General features: G+C 41.6%; 1 protein-coding gene across 2 annotated transcripts; it reads left to right on the top strand.

Annotated features, from left to right (window-relative positions):
* Positions 1 to 355: 355 nt before the first annotated feature.
* On the top strand, positions 356 to 21,163 carry LOC146689327 (tetraspanin-8-like). 2 transcript variants are annotated; one of them, XM_085436787.1, is made up of 9 exons: positions 359 to 537; positions 6,124 to 6,174; positions 7,792 to 7,917; positions 8,025 to 8,099; positions 8,650 to 8,736; positions 9,077 to 9,211; positions 18,429 to 18,461; positions 18,551 to 18,634; positions 19,119 to 21,163. In XM_085436787.1, exons 1-9 carry the CDS (start codon positions 478 to 480, stop codon positions 19,203 to 19,205), a joined length of 738 nt encoding a protein of 245 aa, XP_085292913.1. In that variant the 5' UTR covers positions 359 to 477; the 3' UTR covers positions 19,206 to 21,163. The 2 variants fall into 2 exon arrangements, with proteins under 2 accessions (XP_085292914.1, XP_085292913.1); XM_085436788.1 differs by lacking the exons at positions 18,429 to 18,461; positions 18,551 to 18,634 and having other exon boundaries at positions 356 to 537.
* The last annotated feature ends 307 nt before the right edge of the window (positions 21,164 to 21,470 follow it).

Genomic DNA, 21,470 nt, shown 5'->3' with positions numbered 1-21,470 from the left:
TTCATAGCAAGATGTTAAATGCCTTGCTGAAGTAGAAAAATTGATTTAGTTGCATAATTCCTTGAAGGGGTGGTTTTACCTCTCAAAACCCAAGACGATGTTGAGGCTCTTAATGGAAGACTGGAGGACTGCAGTCTTATCTCTGCTGTATTACGTTTACTCCCCCCCCATTCTGTTTGCCAGTGTTCTTTATACAGTAGTCAGAAATAATTCTTTGATATGTTTTTTTCTTTCAGTTTTTGTTTTGCTTCCTGTTATTAAGTTCATGAGAACTAAAGCATGTTTTTTTTTCTAACTGCATGTGTTTTATGAGGTCTTACTATAGATGTGAGGGTTTGTCCTCAGAGAAGCCTTTTGTGTTTCACTTCTGCGTCTTCCTGAATTCACATTCACTCTGTGTGTTCACAAACGGCAGAAAAGCTGCACATTCTTACACTCTGGGTTACAACCTCACTGCATCACCTCTAAAAATTGAAGATGGGGAAAATTAATGGATGTCTCAAGTGCATTTTTGTCTTCTTCAATGTGCTTTTTGCAGTAAGTGGAATCTTTATTTTTTTGTTTTTAGGATTTCATTTTGATGATTGATTTATTGATTTTTGTTATTATTTATGTTGAAGGAAAGAGAGAAACTAAAAGGATTTATTTTTCACAAGTTTATTTTAAAAAAAAGAAAATTGTTCACTTCAGTTTTATTTATGTAGCACCAAATCACAAGAACAGTTGCCTCGTGGCACTTTACATTGTAAGGTAAAGACCCAACAATAAGACATACATGCAGAAATGGAAAAACTATTTTCAGCATTCTCATATTTTAATCTAACTATGAACCACTGAAGCCTTTTTGTTTTTTACCATGGTGAAGCAGTGCTGCAAGATATAATGATTAAAAGACTGGGCAGTTAGAAGAAGCTGTTTTTCCATAATTTAGAACAAATAAATAAGGATTTATTTTTAATGCTTAGCACACATATTTCCTACTATGTTTTATTAAAATTACATTTACATTTACGTCCCTAAACTGGGAACAGCTACAAAATAACAATGAAAAGAACAAAAACCTGCAATGAGAAACTTGAAACATGAAAACCTGAGGTGTGAAACCTTGGAACATGGAGAAACACACGGCAGAAATACAGGGGTAGACACACAGACGAACCCGCGACTACAACAACTGGGAGCCTCGACCCAGTGACGAACCTCAAAGTGGTAATCTTGCAATGTCTCCAACCACCGGGCTAGCTGTCACTCCGGTTCTTTAAAGCTGAGCAGCCAAGTGAGGGACGCATGGTCTGTGCGCAGGAGGAACTTCTTCCCGTAGAGCTGGCGATCGTGGCTCAAGAGTTCAGTTATTTTTAACATGTTCGTCTTGTAATCGGAAGGTTCACACACACACACACACACACACATACATATATATATATATATATATATATATATATATATATATATATATATATATATATATATATATGCATATGTGTATATATACGTATATATATGTACACACACATATATATATATATACATATATATATATACATATATATATATATATATATATATATATATACATATATATATATACATATATATATATATATATATATATATATATATATATATATATATATATATATATATATACACACATATATATATATATTAGAGATGGACCGATCCGATATTACGTATCGGTATCGGTCCGATACTGACCTAAATTACTGGATCGGATATCGGAGAAAAATAAAAAATGTAATCCGATCCATTAAATATCACGAAAGCACCTCACAAAACTTGCAACACGCCGTAACTCACCTCAGAACGTTAGCATGTCGGAGCAGTATGCATCACGTGATAGAGCGGCTGTGGCATGCGGGACCTGTGGTCTGGATAGCATTTGGAGCTTCGCTAGCAACCTGGCATTTCATCTCCGACAAAGTTATCCCAGAGAGAAGTAAAGCAAGTGTGTAAGTCCATCTCTGAATGTTTGTAAAGCATTCCTGCGTTAAGCTTAACGAGCGACTGCCTCTCGCTCTCCGGCTGCTACTTCAATCGTGAAACTGCTTAAATGATCAGCTGATCGGCTTTTCTGTCGCGAGTCCGTCTTTGTTTTTGGCCCACTTTGCACCAGAAAGAGGAAACCAGCGGCTGAACAACAGCAGCACGTTTAAGCTTGATAAGCTGTTGTTAGAATTTATTTAATATTACTTTCTACACCAGGATCGTTTTCTACGTAGCTGACGCTGGTAACTGTGCAGGGGCGGATCTAGCAAAGTTTAGCCAGGGGGGCCGATAGGGCATTAACTGGGAAAAGGGGGCACAAAGACATACTTTTCTTTCTTATTCTCATTTAAAATGTCTAGCTTTTAATAAATAATTATCTGACACACAAAGTTTTAATTTGATGTAAAATGAATAGAAGTCAATTACTGTAGTATAGTGACTATTAAGTCTAATATATATACCCTAGTAAGCTATAGTACTTTTTCCTTTGGGAAGGTACCATCTGTGCAGTCTGCAATTTTGTTGAAGAAAGATGTTGAATCTATTTAATATTTCTTGAAAAATAATTGATTTCTGTGCATTTTTTTTCACACTGCATCAAATTAAGGTTGATTACGTCGATTAAGCATCATGAGGTGGAGCGTGAGGGGTGGTTCCCTATTTTTTATTTATTTATTTTTGTTGTTGCTGGGAGTTGGAACCCTATTAGTTAGGTTGCTTAATATTTACGCTAAGTACTCTTTAAAATACCAGAATAGGGAGGATGGTGTAGGTTTAAGTTTATTAGATTGATCAGTATTGCTGAACTATGAAATATTTTTTTTGTATACAGGTATAACAGAATAGCTTTAGTGTAGTTGTTGTTTTAAACTTGAGTATGAACTTATACAAAATGCAGCAAGATATTTTAAAAAAACAGTTTTGTTGATTAAAAAACACTATATCGGATTCATATCGGTATCGGCAGATATCCAAATTTATGATATCGGTATCGGTATCGGACATAAAAAAGTGGTATCGTGCCATCTCTAATATATATATATACAGTGGGGCAAAAAAGTATTTAGTCAGCCACCGATTGTACAAGTTCCCCCACTTAAAATGATGACAGAGGTCAGTAATTTGCACCAGAGGTACACTTCAACTGTGAGAGACAGAATGTGAAAGAAAAATCCATGAATTCACATGGTAGGATTTGTAAAGAATTTATTCGTAAATTAGGGTGGAAAATAAGTATTTGGTCACCTCAAACATGGAAAATCTCTGGCTCTCACAGACCTGTAACGTCTTCTGTAAGACGCTTTTCTGTCCCCCACTCGTTACCTGTATGAATGGCACCTGTTTGAACTCATCATCTGTATAAAAGACACCTGTCCACAGCCTCAAACAGTCAGACTCCAAACTCCGCCATGGCCAAGACCAAAGAGCTTTCGAAGGACACCAGGAAAAGTATTGTAGACCTGCACCAGACTGGGAAGAGTGAATCTACAATAGGCAAGCAGCTTGGTGTGAAAAAAATCAACTGTGGGAGCAATCATCAGAAAATGGAAGACATACAAGACCACTGATAATCTCCCTCGATCTGGGGCTCCACGCAAGATCTCATCCCGTGGGGTCAAAATGATCATGAGAACGGTGAGCAAAGATCCCAGAACCACACGGGGGGACCTGGTGAATGACCTGCAGAGAGCTGGGACCAAAGTAACAAAGGTCACCATCAGTAACACACTACAACGGCAGGGAATCAAATCCCGCAGTGCCAGACGTGTTCCGCTGCTGAAGCCAGTGCATGTCCAGGCCCGTCTGAAGTTTGCCAGAGAGCACATGGATGATACAGCAGAGGATTGGGAGAATGTCATGTGGTCAGATGAAACCAAAGTAGAACTTTTTGGTATAAACTCAACTCGTCGTGTTTGGAGGAAGAAGAATACTGAGTTGCATCCCAAGAACACCATACCTACTGTGAAGCATGGGGGTGGAAACATCATGCTATGCGGCTGTTTTTCTGCCAAGGGGACAGGACGACTGATCCGTGTTGAGGACAGAATGAATGGGGCCATGTATCGTGAGATTTTGAGCTAAAACCTCCTTCCATCAGTGAGAACTTTGAAGATGAAACGAGGCTGGGTCTTCCAACATGACAATGATCCAAAACACACCGCCCGGGCAACAAAGGAGTGGCTCCGTAAGAAGCATTTGAAAGTCCTGGAGTGGCCTAGCCAGTCTCCAGACCTCAACCCCATAGAAAATCTGTGGCGGGAGTTGAAAGTCCGTGTTGCTCGGCGACAGCCCCAAAACATCACTGCTCTCGAGAAGATCTGCATGGAGGAATGGGCCAAAATACCAGCTACTGTGTGTGCAAACCTGGTAAAGACCTATAGTAAACGTTTGACCTCTGTTATTGCCAACAAAGGTTATGTTACAAAGTATTGAGTCGTATTTTTGTTATTGACCAAATACTTATTTTCCACCCTGATTTACGAATAAATTCTTTACAAATCCTACCATGTGGATTCATGGATTTTTTTTTTCACATTCTGTCTCTCACAGTTGAAGTGTACCTCTGGTGCAAATTACCGACCTCTGTCATCATTTTAGGTGGGGGAACTTGCGCAATCGGTGGCTGACTAAATACTTTTTTGCCCCACTGTGTGTGTATATATATATATATATATATATATATATATATATATATATATATATATATATATATATATATATATATATATATACATATATATATATAGACAAGAAAGCTCCTTACCATGCATGGAGGGTTTCACCCCAAGTCCAGCACCCTGAGGCTGTACGCTAAGCGGAAGGAAGGGGGCCGGGGACTGGTGAGTGTCAGCACCACAGTCCAGGATGAGACAACGAACATCCAAGAATACATTGGGAAGACGGCCCCAACTGACCGAGTGCTCAGTGAATACCTCAGGCAGCAGAAACCCAAGAAAGAGGAGGGAGATGAGAAACCATCATGGAAGGACAGGCCCCTGCACGGTATGTACCACCGGCAGATGGAGGAGGTGGCTGATATCCAGAAATCCTACCAGTGGCTGGACAAAGCTGGACTGAAAGACAGCACAGAGGCACTAATCATGGCAGCACAAGAACAAGCTCTGAGCACAAGATCCATAGAGGCTGGGGTCTATCACACCAGGCAAGACCCCAGGTGCAGGCTGTGTAAAGATGCCCCAGAGACAATCCAGCACATAACAGCAGGGTGCAAGATGCTAGCAGGCAAGGCATACATGGAACGCCATAACCAAGTGGCCGGCATAGTGTATAGGAACATCTCTGCCGAGTATAACCTGGAAGTCCCGAGGTCAAAATGGGAGATGCCCCCAAGGGTGGTGGAGAATGACCGAGCTGAGATCCTGTGGGACTTCCAGATACAGACGGACAAAATGGTGGTGGCTAAACAACCGGACATAGTGGTGGTAGACAAACAGAAGAAGACGGCCGTAGTGATCGATGTAGCGGTTCCGAATGACAGCAATATCAGGAAGAAGGAACACGAGAAGCTGGAGAAATACCAAGGGCTCAGAGAAGAGCTCGAGAGGATGTGGAGGGTGAAGGTAACGGTGGTCTCCGTGGTAATCAGAGCACTAGGTGCGGTGACTCCCAAGCTAGGCGAGTGGCTCCAGCAGATCCCGGGAATAACATCGGAGATCTCTGTCCAGAAGAGCGCAGTCCTGGGAACAGCTAAGATACTGCGCAGGACCCTCAAGCTCCCAGGCCTCTGGTAGAGGACCCGAGCTTGAAGGATAAACCGCCCGCAGGGGCGTGCTGGGTGTGTTTATTTTGTTTTTTTTTACACACATATATATATATATATATATATATATATATATATATTCTGTAACAAATATATGCATGCCCAATGTTTTCTATGGTCAAACCTAACCAATGGGCAGATCGACCAAAGTTTAAACTTGAAATTCTCTGTGGTACTGTTTATCTTTTGTTTCTTTTGTTTTGAAACATTTTTAAAACAAGTCCCTGATGAATTTATCTTTTAAAGAATAAATGTTTCCTTGGTACATTTAGGCAACCATACAGGAACTCTGGTTTTGCTATTGCAGATGACATGATCTGAGTCTCTTTCCTCAGATAGTTGGATTTGGGCTGATTTACGGATTGCTACAGACCTCTACCCATAAGGTAAACAGTCTCATTAATTTTTCAGTTTTTAATTAGAACAAAGCAGATTGCTGATTTTTTTAAGTGTCACTTTCTTTTAAAATGTTTCCTTTTAACATGTTTAATATATCCACATTTTATTCCCCAGCATGCTACCGACCTGTTGTTAGTTAACAAAATATGTTTCAAAATGTTCCTCCAGTTGTTCCTTTTTTCCATACTATTTTTCGAACTATTTGTCAAGCCTTTTGTTACCTGACCCCAACTGTTTTGCAATGTGTTGCCATTATTAGTACAGAAGTACAAGAACATGACATGCAGTAGTGTCATATAAACCATTAACAGAAAAAGGTAGTACACAAGCCTTGAGACGACTGTTGTGATTTGGCGCCAGTGTTGGGAAGGTTACTTTTAAAATGTATTCCACTACAGATTACAGAATACATACGCCAAAATGTATTCTATAACGTATTCCGTTACGTTACTCAATGAGACTAACGTATTCTGAATACTTTGGATTACTTAATATATTATCATGCTTTTTACAACTACGTGAATGTACTATTGCTGTGTGATTTATTACTGCTACTGAAGGTCCGCGACTCCGAACTGTAGTAAACGGACCTCTGACTAATACGTCGGTTCCGTGTTGGGCTTGTAGCTGAAAAATAGCTTTACTTTGTTGTCTGGGTCACCTTTGCTTGTGAGAGACAGAGAGAGGCGTTGAAAGGCTGCTCCAATGGAACTTATTGTTTCGTAGGAAAACATGAACACAGTGTACAGTCGAGTCTTAATAGCTTACTTACAACTGGGCTCGCCAGGCACTCTTCTTGGCTGCAGTGGTTATTATTATATTTACATGCTTCCAGCTCCCGTTTTTGTTTGATGACAACTCGTACTTTTCCACTCTCCTTTTTCTCCCTCCTCGCGCTCACAGACACATAATGGGTATGGCGATCCATTCTCCCTGCAGCACGGACTACACTGCCTATGATGCTACATTCTTTAGGGCTATACCTGTAGCATTCTGCCTATTAGCTTTACACAACAACAACAACAAAAAGGCGCTTTCTCACCCAGGAAACACACAGTCGCCATGGCAACCATAATGCTGCCGCCTGGAACAACAGAACATAGTTGTCAAACAAAACCGAAACAGTCCTGACCCGCGACAAAATGAAACAGGAAAATACCGCCATGTAATCCATTTATTTTAACAAAGTAACTGTATTCTAAATACCACCTTTTTAAATGGTAACTGTAATGGAATACAGTTACTCATATTTTGTATTTTAAATACGTAACGGCGGTACATGTATTCCGTTACTCCCCAACACTGTTTGGCGCTATATAAATAAAATGAAATTGAATTGAATGAGCTGGCCTCTTCACTCAGGAATGCTACTTGCTGGGTGGTGAGTTGCAGGTTGGTCCTCGTATGGCCTGGTTCAGGTTTTGAAATGCTTCTTGTGTGACCTATGGTAGCATGGGGGGGGTTGGGATAGTCAGTCTAACATGGACCGGACAGTCATGTCTAAAATGTTATTTTGGATGATTGTTTTTGATTTGTTTTTTCATTTGAAGAACTAAATAATTTTCCAGATTAATCCATTGTTGGTGTCCTTTCCTATCATTCAGGAGGAGTTCTCATCACTTGATTTGCCAGACATGATTTGGGGTTGGTTGTTTGCCATCGGCGTCCTCGGTATTTCCTCTCTGGGAATCTTTGCTACGTGCTGTGAGTCAATCATCGGCCTCAAACTAGTATGTACAACTCCACATCAAACAAGATAACAAGCTGATGCTGTGTTAATTTTATAGTTATTAGAACAATAACTGTGGATGCTCTTTGTATTGTTTTGTTTGTACAGTTTGCAAGCTTCATGGGGATTGGAATGATCATCATGTTTTATGGTGGCATCAATGTAGCGACAGGAAGAAATGAGGTCATCTTGTCTTTTCTTTCTTAATTCTGCTGTGTTCTCCATTGCTGTCTGATCAGCTACATTTAGTATTTCCATCTGTTATCTTGCCGCTAGACTTAATTTTTATGTTTTGGAGATAAATTACCTTCATTGTCTTTCTGCAGTATGCTTTTTATATCTCAGTCTTAATAACTCACAATAACCAACACACTACCAAGTGATCAGTTTACTCAACCGTCCTAGTTGGCCATGACCATGGGACTTAAGAGGTACTTTAAAAAGAAAGCAAGTAGCATTTCAGAGAATGAGGATTCAGTCAAAATATTTCAGGAAGATACAAATAAAATCAGAAAGTGTAACTGCTGTAAGAGGAACCATTGAAGGGCCTCTTGGTTATGAGTGGACATATTATTGCTTAAGCGTCTGCTGTCTCATAATCCATAACATTATTATTGCTTCATCTTTCCCTCTGCTTTCTCTGTGCTTTTTGGCCTGCTGTGTCTGTCTGTCTTGAGGAGAATATATTCTTCATTTCTCTACCATTATACTAAAATGTTATTTTCTTTTCCAGATAGAGACTGCCCTCCAGAATGAACTACAAAAGGCCAACATAAGAGAAGAAGTCATTAGAAGTATGGTTGAGAAGATACAGTCAAATGTAATGTTTTTTGCACTATTTACCCCAATAATAGTAGTCTTTCTACTGGCCCTAGTGGATTTTGTTGCAACTGTGCTTTTACAAGTAGTCAACACAGAACTTGTAAGTTACCTAAACATAACAGTAGCACTGGAAGGGCCCAGAGGTGAACAAGGACCAACCTTAAAGGGGAGATCAGCCAAGATTGGAGTCAAAAAACATTTTGATTGCACCATATATTGACTGAATTGTTTTGCAATGATATTTACATTACAGTCACTATATTGATAAAAAACAGAATAGTGGAGAATTTTGTTGAGTATTTCCTGTTGTTTAAAGTCAATCTCTTGTTTGTTAACAGTTTCATTGCTGTGGAATTAGGAACGCCACAGACTGGGGTAATAATATCCCTGACTCCTGTGAATGCATTTCTTCAAATACTGGATCAGCAATGAATGGAAGATCCAACTCACTTAGATGCAAATCCAAGCCTCAGGTTGGTTTTACAGAATAGAACTATAATGTCAAGCTGAAAAGCAAATTGTTCATAAAACAATTTCATGACTAAATGTGTTGTGATTTTGGGTGTTTTTATATGTCAAATGATCATTAAAGCTATCATTGTCGCTGCTAATTTATTTGACCTTTTTTTCTTTCTTTCCTCGCTCCCTCTTTCTTGCTCACATTCCATTCATATTTTTTTCTCTCCCCCCACAGTAATTGATAAAATCCAAAAAGAACAGTTAACCTAGTTGTCTCTGAACTCATGTGTCATTAGGCTCTTAACATTGTGTACGCAATGCCTTTATGTGTTTCAGTGTTAACATTTTTTTTGTTTATTTCTTTATCTGTGCGTTTTGTTTAATTTTCTTTCCTTCCTCCTACCATTGTCACATCTGTTTTATTTGGGAAGATTGCACACAACAGCAATATTAAGCAGTTCCAAATTATACAGTGGGGCAAAAAAGTATTTAGTCAGCCACCGATTGTGCAAGTTCCCCCACCTAAAATGATGACAGAGGTCAGTAATTTGCACCAGAGGTACACTTCAACTGTGAGAGACAGAATGTGAAAAAAAAATCCATGAATCCACATGGTAGGATCTGTAAAGAATTTATTCGTAAATTAGGGTGGAAAATAAGTATTTGGTCAATAACAAAAATACAACTCAATACTTTGTAACATAACCTTTGTTGGCAATAACAGAGGTCAAACGTTTACTATAGGTCTTTACCAGGCTTGCACACACAGTAGCTGGTATTTTGGCCCATTCCTCCATGCAGATCTTCTCGAGAGCAGTGATGTTTTGGGGCTGTCGCCGAGCAACACGGACTTTCAACTCCCGCCACAGATTTCCTATGGGGTTGAGGTCTGGAGACTGGCTAGGCCACTCCAGGACTTTCAAATGCTTCTTACGGAGCCACTCCTTTGTTGCCCGGGCGGTGTGTTTTGGATCATTGTCATGTTGGAAGACCCAGCCTCATTTCATCTTCAAAGTTCTCACTGATGGAAGGAGGTTTTGGCTCAAAATCTCACGATACATGGCCCCATTCATTCTGTCCTTAACACGGATCAGTCGTCCTGTCCCCTTGGCAGAAAAACAGCCCCATAGCATGATGTTTCCACCCCCATGCTTCACAGTAGGTATGGTGTTCTTGGGATGCAACTCAGTATTCTTCTTCCTCCAAACACGACGAGTTGAGTTTATACCAAAAAGTTCTACTTTGGTTTCATCTGACCACATGACATTCTCCCAATCCTCTGCTGTATCATCCATGTGCTCTCTGGCAAACTTCAGACGGGCCTGGACATGCACTGGCTTCAGCAGAGGAACACGTCTGGCACTGCGGGATTTGATTCCCTGCCGTTGTAGTGTGTTACTGATGGTGACCTTTGTTACTTTGGTCCCAGCTCTCTGCAGGTCATTCACCAGGTCCCCCCGTGTGGTTCTGGGATTTTTGCTCACCGTTCTCATGATCGTTTTGACCCCACGGGATGAGATCTTGCGTGGAGCCCCAGATCGAGGGAGATTATCAGTGGTCTTGTATGTCTTCCATTTTCTGATGTTTGCTCCCACAGTTGATTTTTTCACACCAAGCTGCTTGCCTATTGTAGATTCACTCTTCCCAGTCTGGTGCAGGTCTACAATACTTTTCCTGGTGTCCTTCGAAAGCTCTTTGGTCTTGGCCATGGCGGAGTTTGGAGTCTGACTGTTTGAGGCTGTGGACAGGTGTCTTTTATACAGATGATGAGTTCAAACAAGTGCCATTCATACAGGTAACGAGTAGGGGACAGAAAAGCTTCTTACAGAAGACGTTACAGGTCTGTGAGAGCCAGAGATTTTCCTTGTTTGAGGTGACCAAATACTTATTTTCCACCCTAATTTACGAATAAATTCTTTACAAATCCTACCATGTGAATTCATGGATTTTTCTTTCACATTCTGTCTCTCACAGTTGAAGTGTACCTCTGGTGCAAATTACTGACCTCTGTCATCATTTTAGGTGGGGGAACTTGCACAATCGGTGGCTGACTAAATACTTTTTTGCCCCACTGTATCTACTCTATAAACCAATCCAGTGACCACATTCAAATTCATCAGCAGTTTTCAAGACTCCTATCAAAAACAATAAAAGATTACTTAAATTAATGGTTGACAATACAGCTATCAGTTATAGGACGTATTAACACCATAAAGTTGATGATATTACCTAAACTCAACTATTTATTCACAATGATCCCTATTTAACCCGCAGAAGCTTTTTTTTCACTATTCTGGACACAATAATAACTTCATTCTACTGGAAAAACAAAAACTCCAGAATAAAACTAAAAATATTACAAAAGTCAAAAGTCCAAGGAGTCCTAGAAGCACCAAATTTCAACTACTACTTCTTAGATAACCAACTACAATACCTTATCAAATGGATGCATTCAACCCATCACCTTCATCCAGGTCTAGACAATCTGATTATAAAGATCGATTAATCAAAGATTTACCATTTATCAGGAATACAATCACACATCACAACGGCTTAAAACCACTGCAACAGCAAACACTGTCAGCTTGCTGGAAGATTAATAAAATAAAAAACACTATATTCTCACCTACAACTCAAACACCCATATGGAATAGCCCTTACATCACTGCAAATAAATTACCCTGATAGGCATTAAATGGAAAGAAAAAGGCATCACACACCTCCGCCACATATTTTATCAGAATAACTTCTTAACATTTCAACAGTTCATTGACATATACAGGATTGACAGAAAATTATTTCGTCAACATAACCAACAAAAACACTCCATCAAAGCAAAATAAGTATCAATAACACTAACGTAGGACAACCATCACTAATAAACAGCATCAATAAAATTGCAAAGTCACAAAAACCACCCTTAAAACCAAATAAACTACTATCCTCTAATGATAATGCACCTCACGCTCAAATTAACAAATGGGAAAAAGACTCCATCATCCAGACAGATAATCAGTTTTGGAGTAGAGTCTGCAATAACATTTTTAGCATGTCTAACAACACCAACATACAAGTAATACAATATAAAATCATACTTCACTAGCTAGGCCCACGTCTTTATTTTAGATTTGACAGCGTTTTAGTAGATACAGGGAGTGCAGAATCATTAGGCAAGTTGTATTTTTGAGGAATAATTTTATTATTGAACAACAAACATGTTCTCAATAAACCCAAAAAACTCATTAATATCAAAGCTGAATGTTTTTGGAAGTAGTTTTTAGTTTGTTTTTAGTTTTAGCTATTTTAGGGGGATATCTGTGTGTGCAGGTGACTATTACTGTGCATAATTATTAGGCAACTTAACAAAAAACAAATATATACCCATTTCAATTATTTATTTTTACCAGTGACACCAATATAACATCTCCACATTCACAAATATACATTTCTGACATTCAAAAACAAAACAACAACAAATCAGCGACCAATATAGCCACCTTTCTTTGCAAGGACACTCAAAAGCCTGCCATCCATGGATTCTGTCAGCGTTTTGATCTGTTGACCATCAACATTGCGTGCAGCAGCAACCACAGCCTCCCAGACACTGTTCAGAGAGGTGTACTGTTTTCCCTCCTTGTAAATCTCACATTTGATGATGGACCACAGGTTGTCAATGGGGTTCAGATCAGGTGAACAAGGTGGCCATGTCATTAGTTTTTCTTCTTTTATACCCTTTCTTGCCAGCCACGCTGTGGAGTACTTGGACGCGTGTGATGGAGCATTGTCCTGCATGAAAATCATGTTTTTCTTGAAGGATGCAGACTTCTTCCTGTACCACTGCTTGAAGAAGGTGTCTTCCAGAAACTGGCAGTAGGACTGGGAGTTGAGCTTGACTCCATCCTCAACCTGAAAAGGCCCCACAAGCTCATCTTTGATGATACCAGCCCAAACCAGTACTCCACCTCCACCTTGCTGGCATCTGAGTCAGACTGGAGCTCTCTGCCCTTTACCAATCCAGCCACGGGCCCATCCATCTGGCCCATCAAGACTCACTCTCATTTCATCAGTCCATAAAACCTTGGAAAAATCAGTCTTGAGATATTTCTTGGCCCAGTCTTGACGTTTCAGCTTGTGTGTCTTGTTCAGTGGTGCATCCCTCTGCAAGATATCTCACTATTTTTGACTTTTCTGTGCCTGTCAAGTCCTTCTTTTGACCCATTTTGCCAAAGGAAAGGAAGTTGCCTAATAATTATGCACACCTGATATAAGGTGTTGATGTCATTAGACCACACCCCTTCTCATTACAGAGATGCACATCACCTAATATGATTAATTGGTAGTAGGCTTTCGAGCCTATACAGCTTGGAGTAAGACAACATGCATGAAGAGGATGATGTGGACAAAATACTCATTTGCATAATAATTCTGCACTCCCTGTATAGGTAAATGGCTTGGATGTGAATTCAGCTGCGGTTTGGGGAATTCCTCGAACGGGACTGGTCGTGGTTCCCGGGCCTAGCAGATCCCCATGTACTAAACAGAAGTGAAGGAGTTAAAGAAGAGGGAGGGTAGGGCACGTAAACGAGAATGAACAGCTTGTAGAACTGGGGGAACATATATAGATGAGAACCGGAAGGAGTGCGTTTTGGAGGCATGGTACCTCTCCTGAAATTCCGATACTTTATCTCCAATAGGACTTAGTGAATAAGACATTTGCACAAACTGCACACTCAACACCACTGATGAACACCTTCAAGCATTCTGGCTCTGTCCACCAATACAAAACGTCTGGAAAGAAATAACTACTAAAATATCCCAAATCCTTGACCACCTCTCCCTCTGTTTACTTGGCGATATGGAAGAACTAAACAAACTCCAAATATATCAAAACACCTCTGCTTGTGGTCCTGATTATTGCCAAGATACTGCTCAACTGGAAAAACTTCTCTTTAGGCTCTCGGAGGAGGCGGACGCACTTTTTCTCCTCTCCTCTCCCTTATCTTCCCTGCTTATGTCCTTGTCTAGTCTCGTGTTTTTTGTATTACTTTCCCTGGAACACACTCTCACAGTCTGTTTCTAAAACCTAAAGAGAATTATGGATTTGATCAACTGGTCTCTGAATGCTATTGACACCCTTTTCTCAATGAGAAGTCTGGGCTCGGGAGAGCCCGAGTGCCCTGGAGGTACTTTCCCTGCCGGCTACACGATGGACGGATTGAGAGACCAGTGTCGGAGTGTTAAAGAACAGCTTTGAAATTCTCATGAGTTGTTGCAAAAGAAAAATTACCATCATAATCCGGCAACCCCTTCGGCGCCAGCTGTGGGCTCAAGGCTGGAGCCGAACAAAAACTCCCTGATAATGACTGTGTTGAGTCTGTTCCTTCCCATTCCATGCAAGGCCACCTGGGTTGGCTGGAAGACTATTTACTTAGCCTGGCAGGGTGAAGGACACTGTCTCAGCTGAACTATGGACACGCAAACACATACATATACTGATACTGATAACCACTCACTGACGCATCACCCTCCCTGCCCCGGATCCAACACCACCTCCAACGCTTACCTCCCCTCTGATGTGGACATCGGGTCAGCTGGAGGCGCAGTCGAAGATTGCAGCGGTCCCAGATCAGATGTACACACTGGAACACTTTCCCATGCTGCTTGTCTGTGTTTATTGTCCTATGGTGTGTTGATATCTGTGCATTCCTGTATTATCCTTTTGTGTTACACATTTTGTTTCTTTTGTTTTTTTCTTCGCTACCTAGCCTGACCTGTCTCCCTAATGTGATGTTTGTGTATTGTATGTACGGTCGGCAAGGTCTGTCATCTCGGTTGTGGGCAAAAGACCTGCAACTGACAAATAAAGGCTATCTCTCAAAAAGATCACCACATTACAATGGGTAGGCCTCCTCACACAAGTAGGGTAAACAGAGAGGCCCAGACCTCCCTCTAAGGGAGATCTCTAAGGGAGAGGCCAGCCACCCTTCGAATTAAGCTCATTTCCGCAATGTCGTTCTTTTGTTCACTACCAAAAGTGCCCAAAAGAACTCGTGACCCTGAGGGTACGGACAAAGATCGACCGATTAATTGAGAGCTTCACTTTTATAATTTTTTATTTATAAAGTTTTGCACATGTAATTTAACATAACAGGCCCAATACAGCAAGTATCAACCGATATAAAGACATATATCAAAACAGGTTGGGCCATTGAGATTCGGATGATAACAATAAAACAGAAAAAAAAAAAAAAAATAATAATAATAATAATAATGAGCTTCACTCATTAGCTTCACACGAGCTTCACTTTTATGCTCAGCTCTCTCTTCATCATGACGGGCCGGTACCACTGCAGCCACACCACCAATCCGTCTGTCGATCTCTGTCTCCATTCTCCCATCAACTCTTCCACTTGGGGCAGAAACTCGTCCCCGACCCGGAGTGGGCACTCCACTCTTTTCCGGCTGAGAACTATGGCCTCAGATTTGGAGATGCTAATCCTCATTCCTGCTGCTTCACACTCGGCTGCGAACTGTTCCAGTGTGAGCTGGAGGCCATCACCCGATGAAGCCAACAAAACCACATCATCCGTTTAAAAGCAGGAATGAGATTCTGAGGCCACCTAAGTGAAAGCCCTCCAGCACTTGGCTGCGCCTATAAATCCTGTCCATAAAAGTTATGAACAGAATCGGTGACAAAGGGCAGCCTTGGCGGAGCCCATCACCCACGAGGAACGAGTCCCCCTTATTGCCGGCTATGCGAACCAAGCTCTTGCAATGGTTGTATAGGGATCGAATGGGCAATGGGCCAGACACCCCATACTCCTGCAGCACCTCCATAGGACACCCTGAAGGACATGGTCGAATGCCTTCTCCAAGTCCACAAAACACGTGTAGACTGGTTGTGCAAATTCTCATGCGCTGTCAAGTATCATTGAGAGGATAAAGAGCTGATCCAGTGTCCCGCGACCAGGACGAAAACCACATTGTTCATCCTGTATCCGAGGATCGACTAACAGACGGAGTCTCCTTTCCAGCACCCTGTCATAGACTTTCCCAGGGAGGCTGAGGAGTGTGATCCCCCTGTAGTTGGAACACACCCTCCAGTCCCCCTTCTTAAAAATGGGGACCACTACCCTAGTCTGCCAGTCCACGGGTACTGCCCCTGATCTCCATACAATATTGCAGAGGCGTGTCAGCCAGGACAGCCCTACAACATTCAGAACCGTCAGGAACTCAGGGCGGACCTCATCCACGTCAGGGGCTCTGCCACCAAGGAGTTGTTTAACTGCCTCAGTGACCTCACCCCCGGAAATTTGCGGGTCATCCCCCTCAGCCCCAGACTCTGCTTCCTTCATGGAAGACGTGCCAGTGCGATTAAGGAGGTCCTTGAAGTATTCCTTCCACCGCCCAACAATTTTCTCAGTCGAAGTCAGCAGCGCTCCACCGGCACTATACACAGTACAGGTAGAGCACCGCGTTCCCCTCCTGCCAGAATCTCTTTGAGGCAATTCGAAGGTCTTTTTCCATGGCCTCTCCAAACTCCTCCCACACCCGAGTTTTTGCTTCAGCCACTGCCCGAGCAGCATTCTGCTTTGCCTGTTGGTACCTGTCAGCTGCCTCCGAAGTCCCACAGGCTAACCAAGCCCAATAGTACTCCTTCTTCAGCCTGGTGGCTCCCTTCAACTCTGGGTACTACCATTTGGTTTGGGGGTTACTACCACGATAGGCACCAACCATCTTGCAGCCACAGCTCAGTGCAGCAGCTTCTGCAATGGAGGTGCTGAACATGGTCCATTCGGACCCATTGTCCCCAGTCTCCCTTGGAATGCTATCGAAGCTCTGCCAAAGAAGATCTCACGGACTGGGGCTCTGCTAGGTGTTCCCAGCACACCCTCACTATATGTTTAGGCACGCCAGGTCTGTCCAGCGTCCTCCCCTGGTACCTGATCCAATTCACCACCAGGTGGTGATCAGCTGACAGCTCAGCCCCTCTCTTTACCCGAGTGTCCAGAACATGGCTGCAGGTTTGGTGCTACGACTACAAAATCGATCATTGACCTGCGGCCTAGAGCGTCCTGGTGCCACGTGCACTTTTGGACACTCTTATGTTCAAACATAGTGTTCGTTATGGCCAAACTTTGGTTTGCAAGAAGTCCAATAACAAAACACCACTCGGGTTCAGATCAGGGAGGCCGGTCCTCCCAATCACGCCCCTCCAGGTCACACTGTCGTTACCCATGTGAGCATTGAAGTCTGCCAGTAGGGCACCTTCCAGCATCCCACAGGGACTCTAAAAAGGCTGGATACTCTGAGCTGCCACTTGGCGCATAAGCGCAGATGACAGTCAGGACCCGTTCCCTGACCCAAAGGTGCAGGGAACAAAACCCTCTCACCCACTGGCAAGAACCCCAACGTACAGGCAGCAAGCCGAGGAGATATTAGAATACCCGCCCCAGCCCACTGCCTCTCACCAGGGGCAACTCCAGACTAAGACAGAGTCCAGCGCCTCTCCAGGAGATTGGTTCCAGAGCCTGAGCCATGCGTTGAGGTGAGCCCGACTATATCTAGCTAGTACCTTTCAGCCTCACGCACTAACTCAGGCTCCTTCCCCAGAGAGGTGACATTCCATGTCCCAATTGCCAGTCTTGGTTGCCGGGGATCAGTCAGCCAGGACCTCTGCTCCTGGCCGCCGCACAGCGCACAATGCACCTGACCTCTATGCCGCTTCCTGAGGGTGGTTGGCCTGCAGGAGGATGGGCCCATGTCCCCTTTTCGGGCTGTGCCCTGCCGGGCCGCTCACCCTCAGGCACCCTCCCCGGGCCTGGCTCCAGGGCGGGGCCCCAGTAACCTTATCCTGGGCAGGGTAAACTGTTCCCTCGGTGATATTCTCATAAGGGTCTTCTGAATCACTCTTTGCCTGGTCCCTCACCCAGGACCAACTTGCCATGGGAGACCCTACCAGGGGGTAAAAGCCCCCAAGCAACATAGGCCCTGGCATCTCTGGGACACACAAACCCCTCCACCATGATAAGGTAGTGATTCGCGGAGGGGTATATTATATTATATTACATGAACAAGAATCGGAATTGAAGGAGATTTGCATTGATGGGGGGTTGAACATGAGTATCTAACAAAGAGGCTGGTGAGTGTAATCTCACCAGAATAAAACAACCTAAAACATTAACAGACTGTTTCTATTTACATCCACATTTTGCTCTTGTGTTCTTGCAGGGAACCAGTGGCCCACATGAAATCTATGAACAGGTATTCAATCATCTGACCTACCAGCCAATCAAAACACTGTACACTGTACTGCTGGTCAGATAATTACCATTTTCTCTTCTCTTCTGCAGCCCTGCTATGACATTATCCTTGAACTTTTGAACCTTTTCTTTAACATCCTGTTTGGCTTCTTCTTTGGATTTGCTGTTATAGCAGTAAGCTCTATCGTTTTTTTATTTTATTGCCATGGTTACCTCTGTGTGTCACTGACTCTGTTGTTCTTTAAGATTTTGTCAAAATCACCTTTGACTCCTTTAACCTGTACATTCAATAACTGTTCAACAGTGAAAAATCATTTTAACATAGTACTTGACTCTGGTCAATGGACTGCTAATCAAACAAAATATGGAATTTGAAGATGTTATTCTGATCTATGCGTTACAGTCTTTATTGTCCACTTTTTTGGCCACTTTGTTGCAAACTTGATAAGCCAAAACGTTTACATTTCAAATGTTTTTTCTTTTTAATTTAATCTATAATATTCATTTATCTTATGTAGCTTATTAGCCTCCTGATTTCAACTTTAACTAGCATGAAGCTGGAAACTCTTCAGCTTTAGACTAAAAGCCAGTCATTACAGTGTTGGAGCAGTACATACAAACAATACATTTTGATCATTCTTCTTCTCTGTCTTTATAGCTGCTGGGCCTGCTCATTACCATCTGCATGATTAATCAGGTCAAAAGTGACGACAGTAGAGGATCCATGTACTTGAGGAAATATTAAAGGGAGCCACCACACCACATGTCCTCTGGCCTTTGGGTTATAGTGCATCAACAGGAGTCGTGATCAGGATGTCACCTCGTTTTTATTTCACTGTGTTTTACTCACAAAAAAAAGAGAGAGTGAGAAAAGAAAAAAATAGTAATATGTGCTTTGTAAGTAATGTCTTTCTTTTCCTTCCAGTTTTTTAACATACCAAGCATAGCTTTAAAAGCAAAAATTTATTTTCTGAAAAGCTTTGTAACTTTTTTGTTATTTGATGATTTTCAGTGTTTAGTCATCTTAAATAGAGACCAATTATAGTAAAGAAATTAGATCTCAAAATCGGACTCTCTGTCTCTCGATTTCTTATAAGTACCAGTGAAAAGTTTGGACACATCTTCTCATTTAATGGCTTTTCTTTTTTTTTCATAACCATTTACATTGTAGATTCTCACTGAAGGCATCTGAACTATGAATGAACACATATGGAATTATGTAGTAAACAAAAAGGTGTAAAATAACTCAAAACATGTTTTATATTTTAGATTCTTCAAAGTAGCCACCCTTTGCTGTGATTACTGCTTTGCATTCTCTCAATGAGCTTCATGAGGTCGTCACCCGAAATGGTTTTCCAACAGTTTTGAAGGATTTCCCAGAGATGATGAGCACTTGTTGGCCCTTTTGCCTTCAGTCTGTGGTCCATCTCATCCCAAGCCATCTTGACTGGGTATAGGTCAGGTGACTGAAGGCCAGGCAATCTGGCACAGCACTTCATCACTGTCCTTCTTGGTAATTAGTTTAACATTCTCTATTCCCAGCACCTCATCCTTCAAGAAAAAGGTCGCTAAAATATGTCCATTCCACGGTAGTCATTGTCCTGTTAAAAAATAAATGATGGTCCAACTAAACACAAACCAGATGGGGTGGCATGATGCTGCAGGATGCTGTGGTAGCCTTGCTGGTTCAGCGTGCCTTCAGTTTTGAATAAATCCCCAACAGTGTCACCAGCACAGCACCCCCACACTGTCACACCTTCTCCTCCACTACACAACTGATTGTCCAAACAGCATTAAAGGGTTAAACAGGGCAGATTTATTCATCATATTAGTTATTAGTCAAATCGACATGGCACAGCCAAGAGGGAGATCACAACAAAGATTTTATGAACCAGGAGCTAGAAATAACAAACTCAGATACACAAAAAAATTGCAAAACTGAAGATTAAATCATACAAAAAACTAGTATGAAAATCTCTTAAATCGAAAAAAAAAAAAAAAAAGAATCACAATCCCATAAGAAACTCAAAAACTGGGTCAAAGACCAAGGCCATGACAGAAGGTTGGAACTGGGTTGGAACTGGGAAGGACATTACTCCAAAGGTAGCGCCCTCCATTAAAGTTGGAAAAGGGAGAAAAAACAGAATAAGTTTTGGTTCTTATCAAGGGCGAGCCATTCAGGTATCACTGGGACATGCCATCCCAAGTCGGAACAATTAATTTAAAAAAATTGTTTTTTGTTGAAACTTGTAATTCTAACAGAGCTTGAAGTTTTACTGGAGTTTCCATGTTAATTGATAATTTTCTTTCTAGAAGCACCTTTGAATTAGTTCCTAGAATGATTTTGCATGTTCTCCCATGAGTTATTAGTTTCCTGGACACATTTAAAAAGGAAAAGCTGGTTTTCTAAACAAACAAACAAACAAACAAACAAACAAACAAACAAACAAACAAAAAAACCCTCTTAGCTTAAAATTATGATTTCTGGAAAAATCTTTTTTTGTTTTTTCCCCCAGTGCTGTTGAGAATCTAAGAGAATTTGGGGGATTTCTGTTTTTCTTCTTAGAGATTTTTGAGACTTTAACCTGAGAGATTTAGCTTCTCTTAGGTTTTTGTAAGAATGTGCACATTTTTGATGACTTGATTACCTTTGGACTCTGTTATTTTGTCTTATCAGAATTAAAGCTTCCTTTTATGTTCCACTCCTATGTTCTGCATGCTGAGTTTGTTATCAGTAACTGATACAAAAAAATATCAGTACAATCTTCAGACAACCACTGATTTTTCTTTAGTTTCTACAAACTTGTTGTCATATTTTCACTCCATTGTGACTTGTTGTACTAGACAGACAAACAGTGTTGAAACTACAATTTTTGACTACAACAGAGGGAAATACCAACCATACCAACCAGCAGCTGTTTTGCTTCCATGTGTCTAACCTCCTGAAGTGCATTTTTATCTTTCTTTGTAAAATCAGCTGCTCTGCTGCTAGTGCGCTTTTCCATAATTG

This window comes from Copadichromis virginalis, linkage group LG17 (assembly GCF_057382275.1).
Source record: "Copadichromis virginalis isolate Kocher_CV1m ecotype Utaka linkage group LG17, C_Virginalis_male_GT1.1, whole genome shotgun sequence".
Taxonomy (NCBI): domain Eukaryota; kingdom Metazoa; phylum Chordata; class Actinopteri; order Cichliformes; family Cichlidae; genus Copadichromis; species Copadichromis virginalis.
This window is presented reverse-complemented; position numbering and strand designations above follow the sequence as displayed.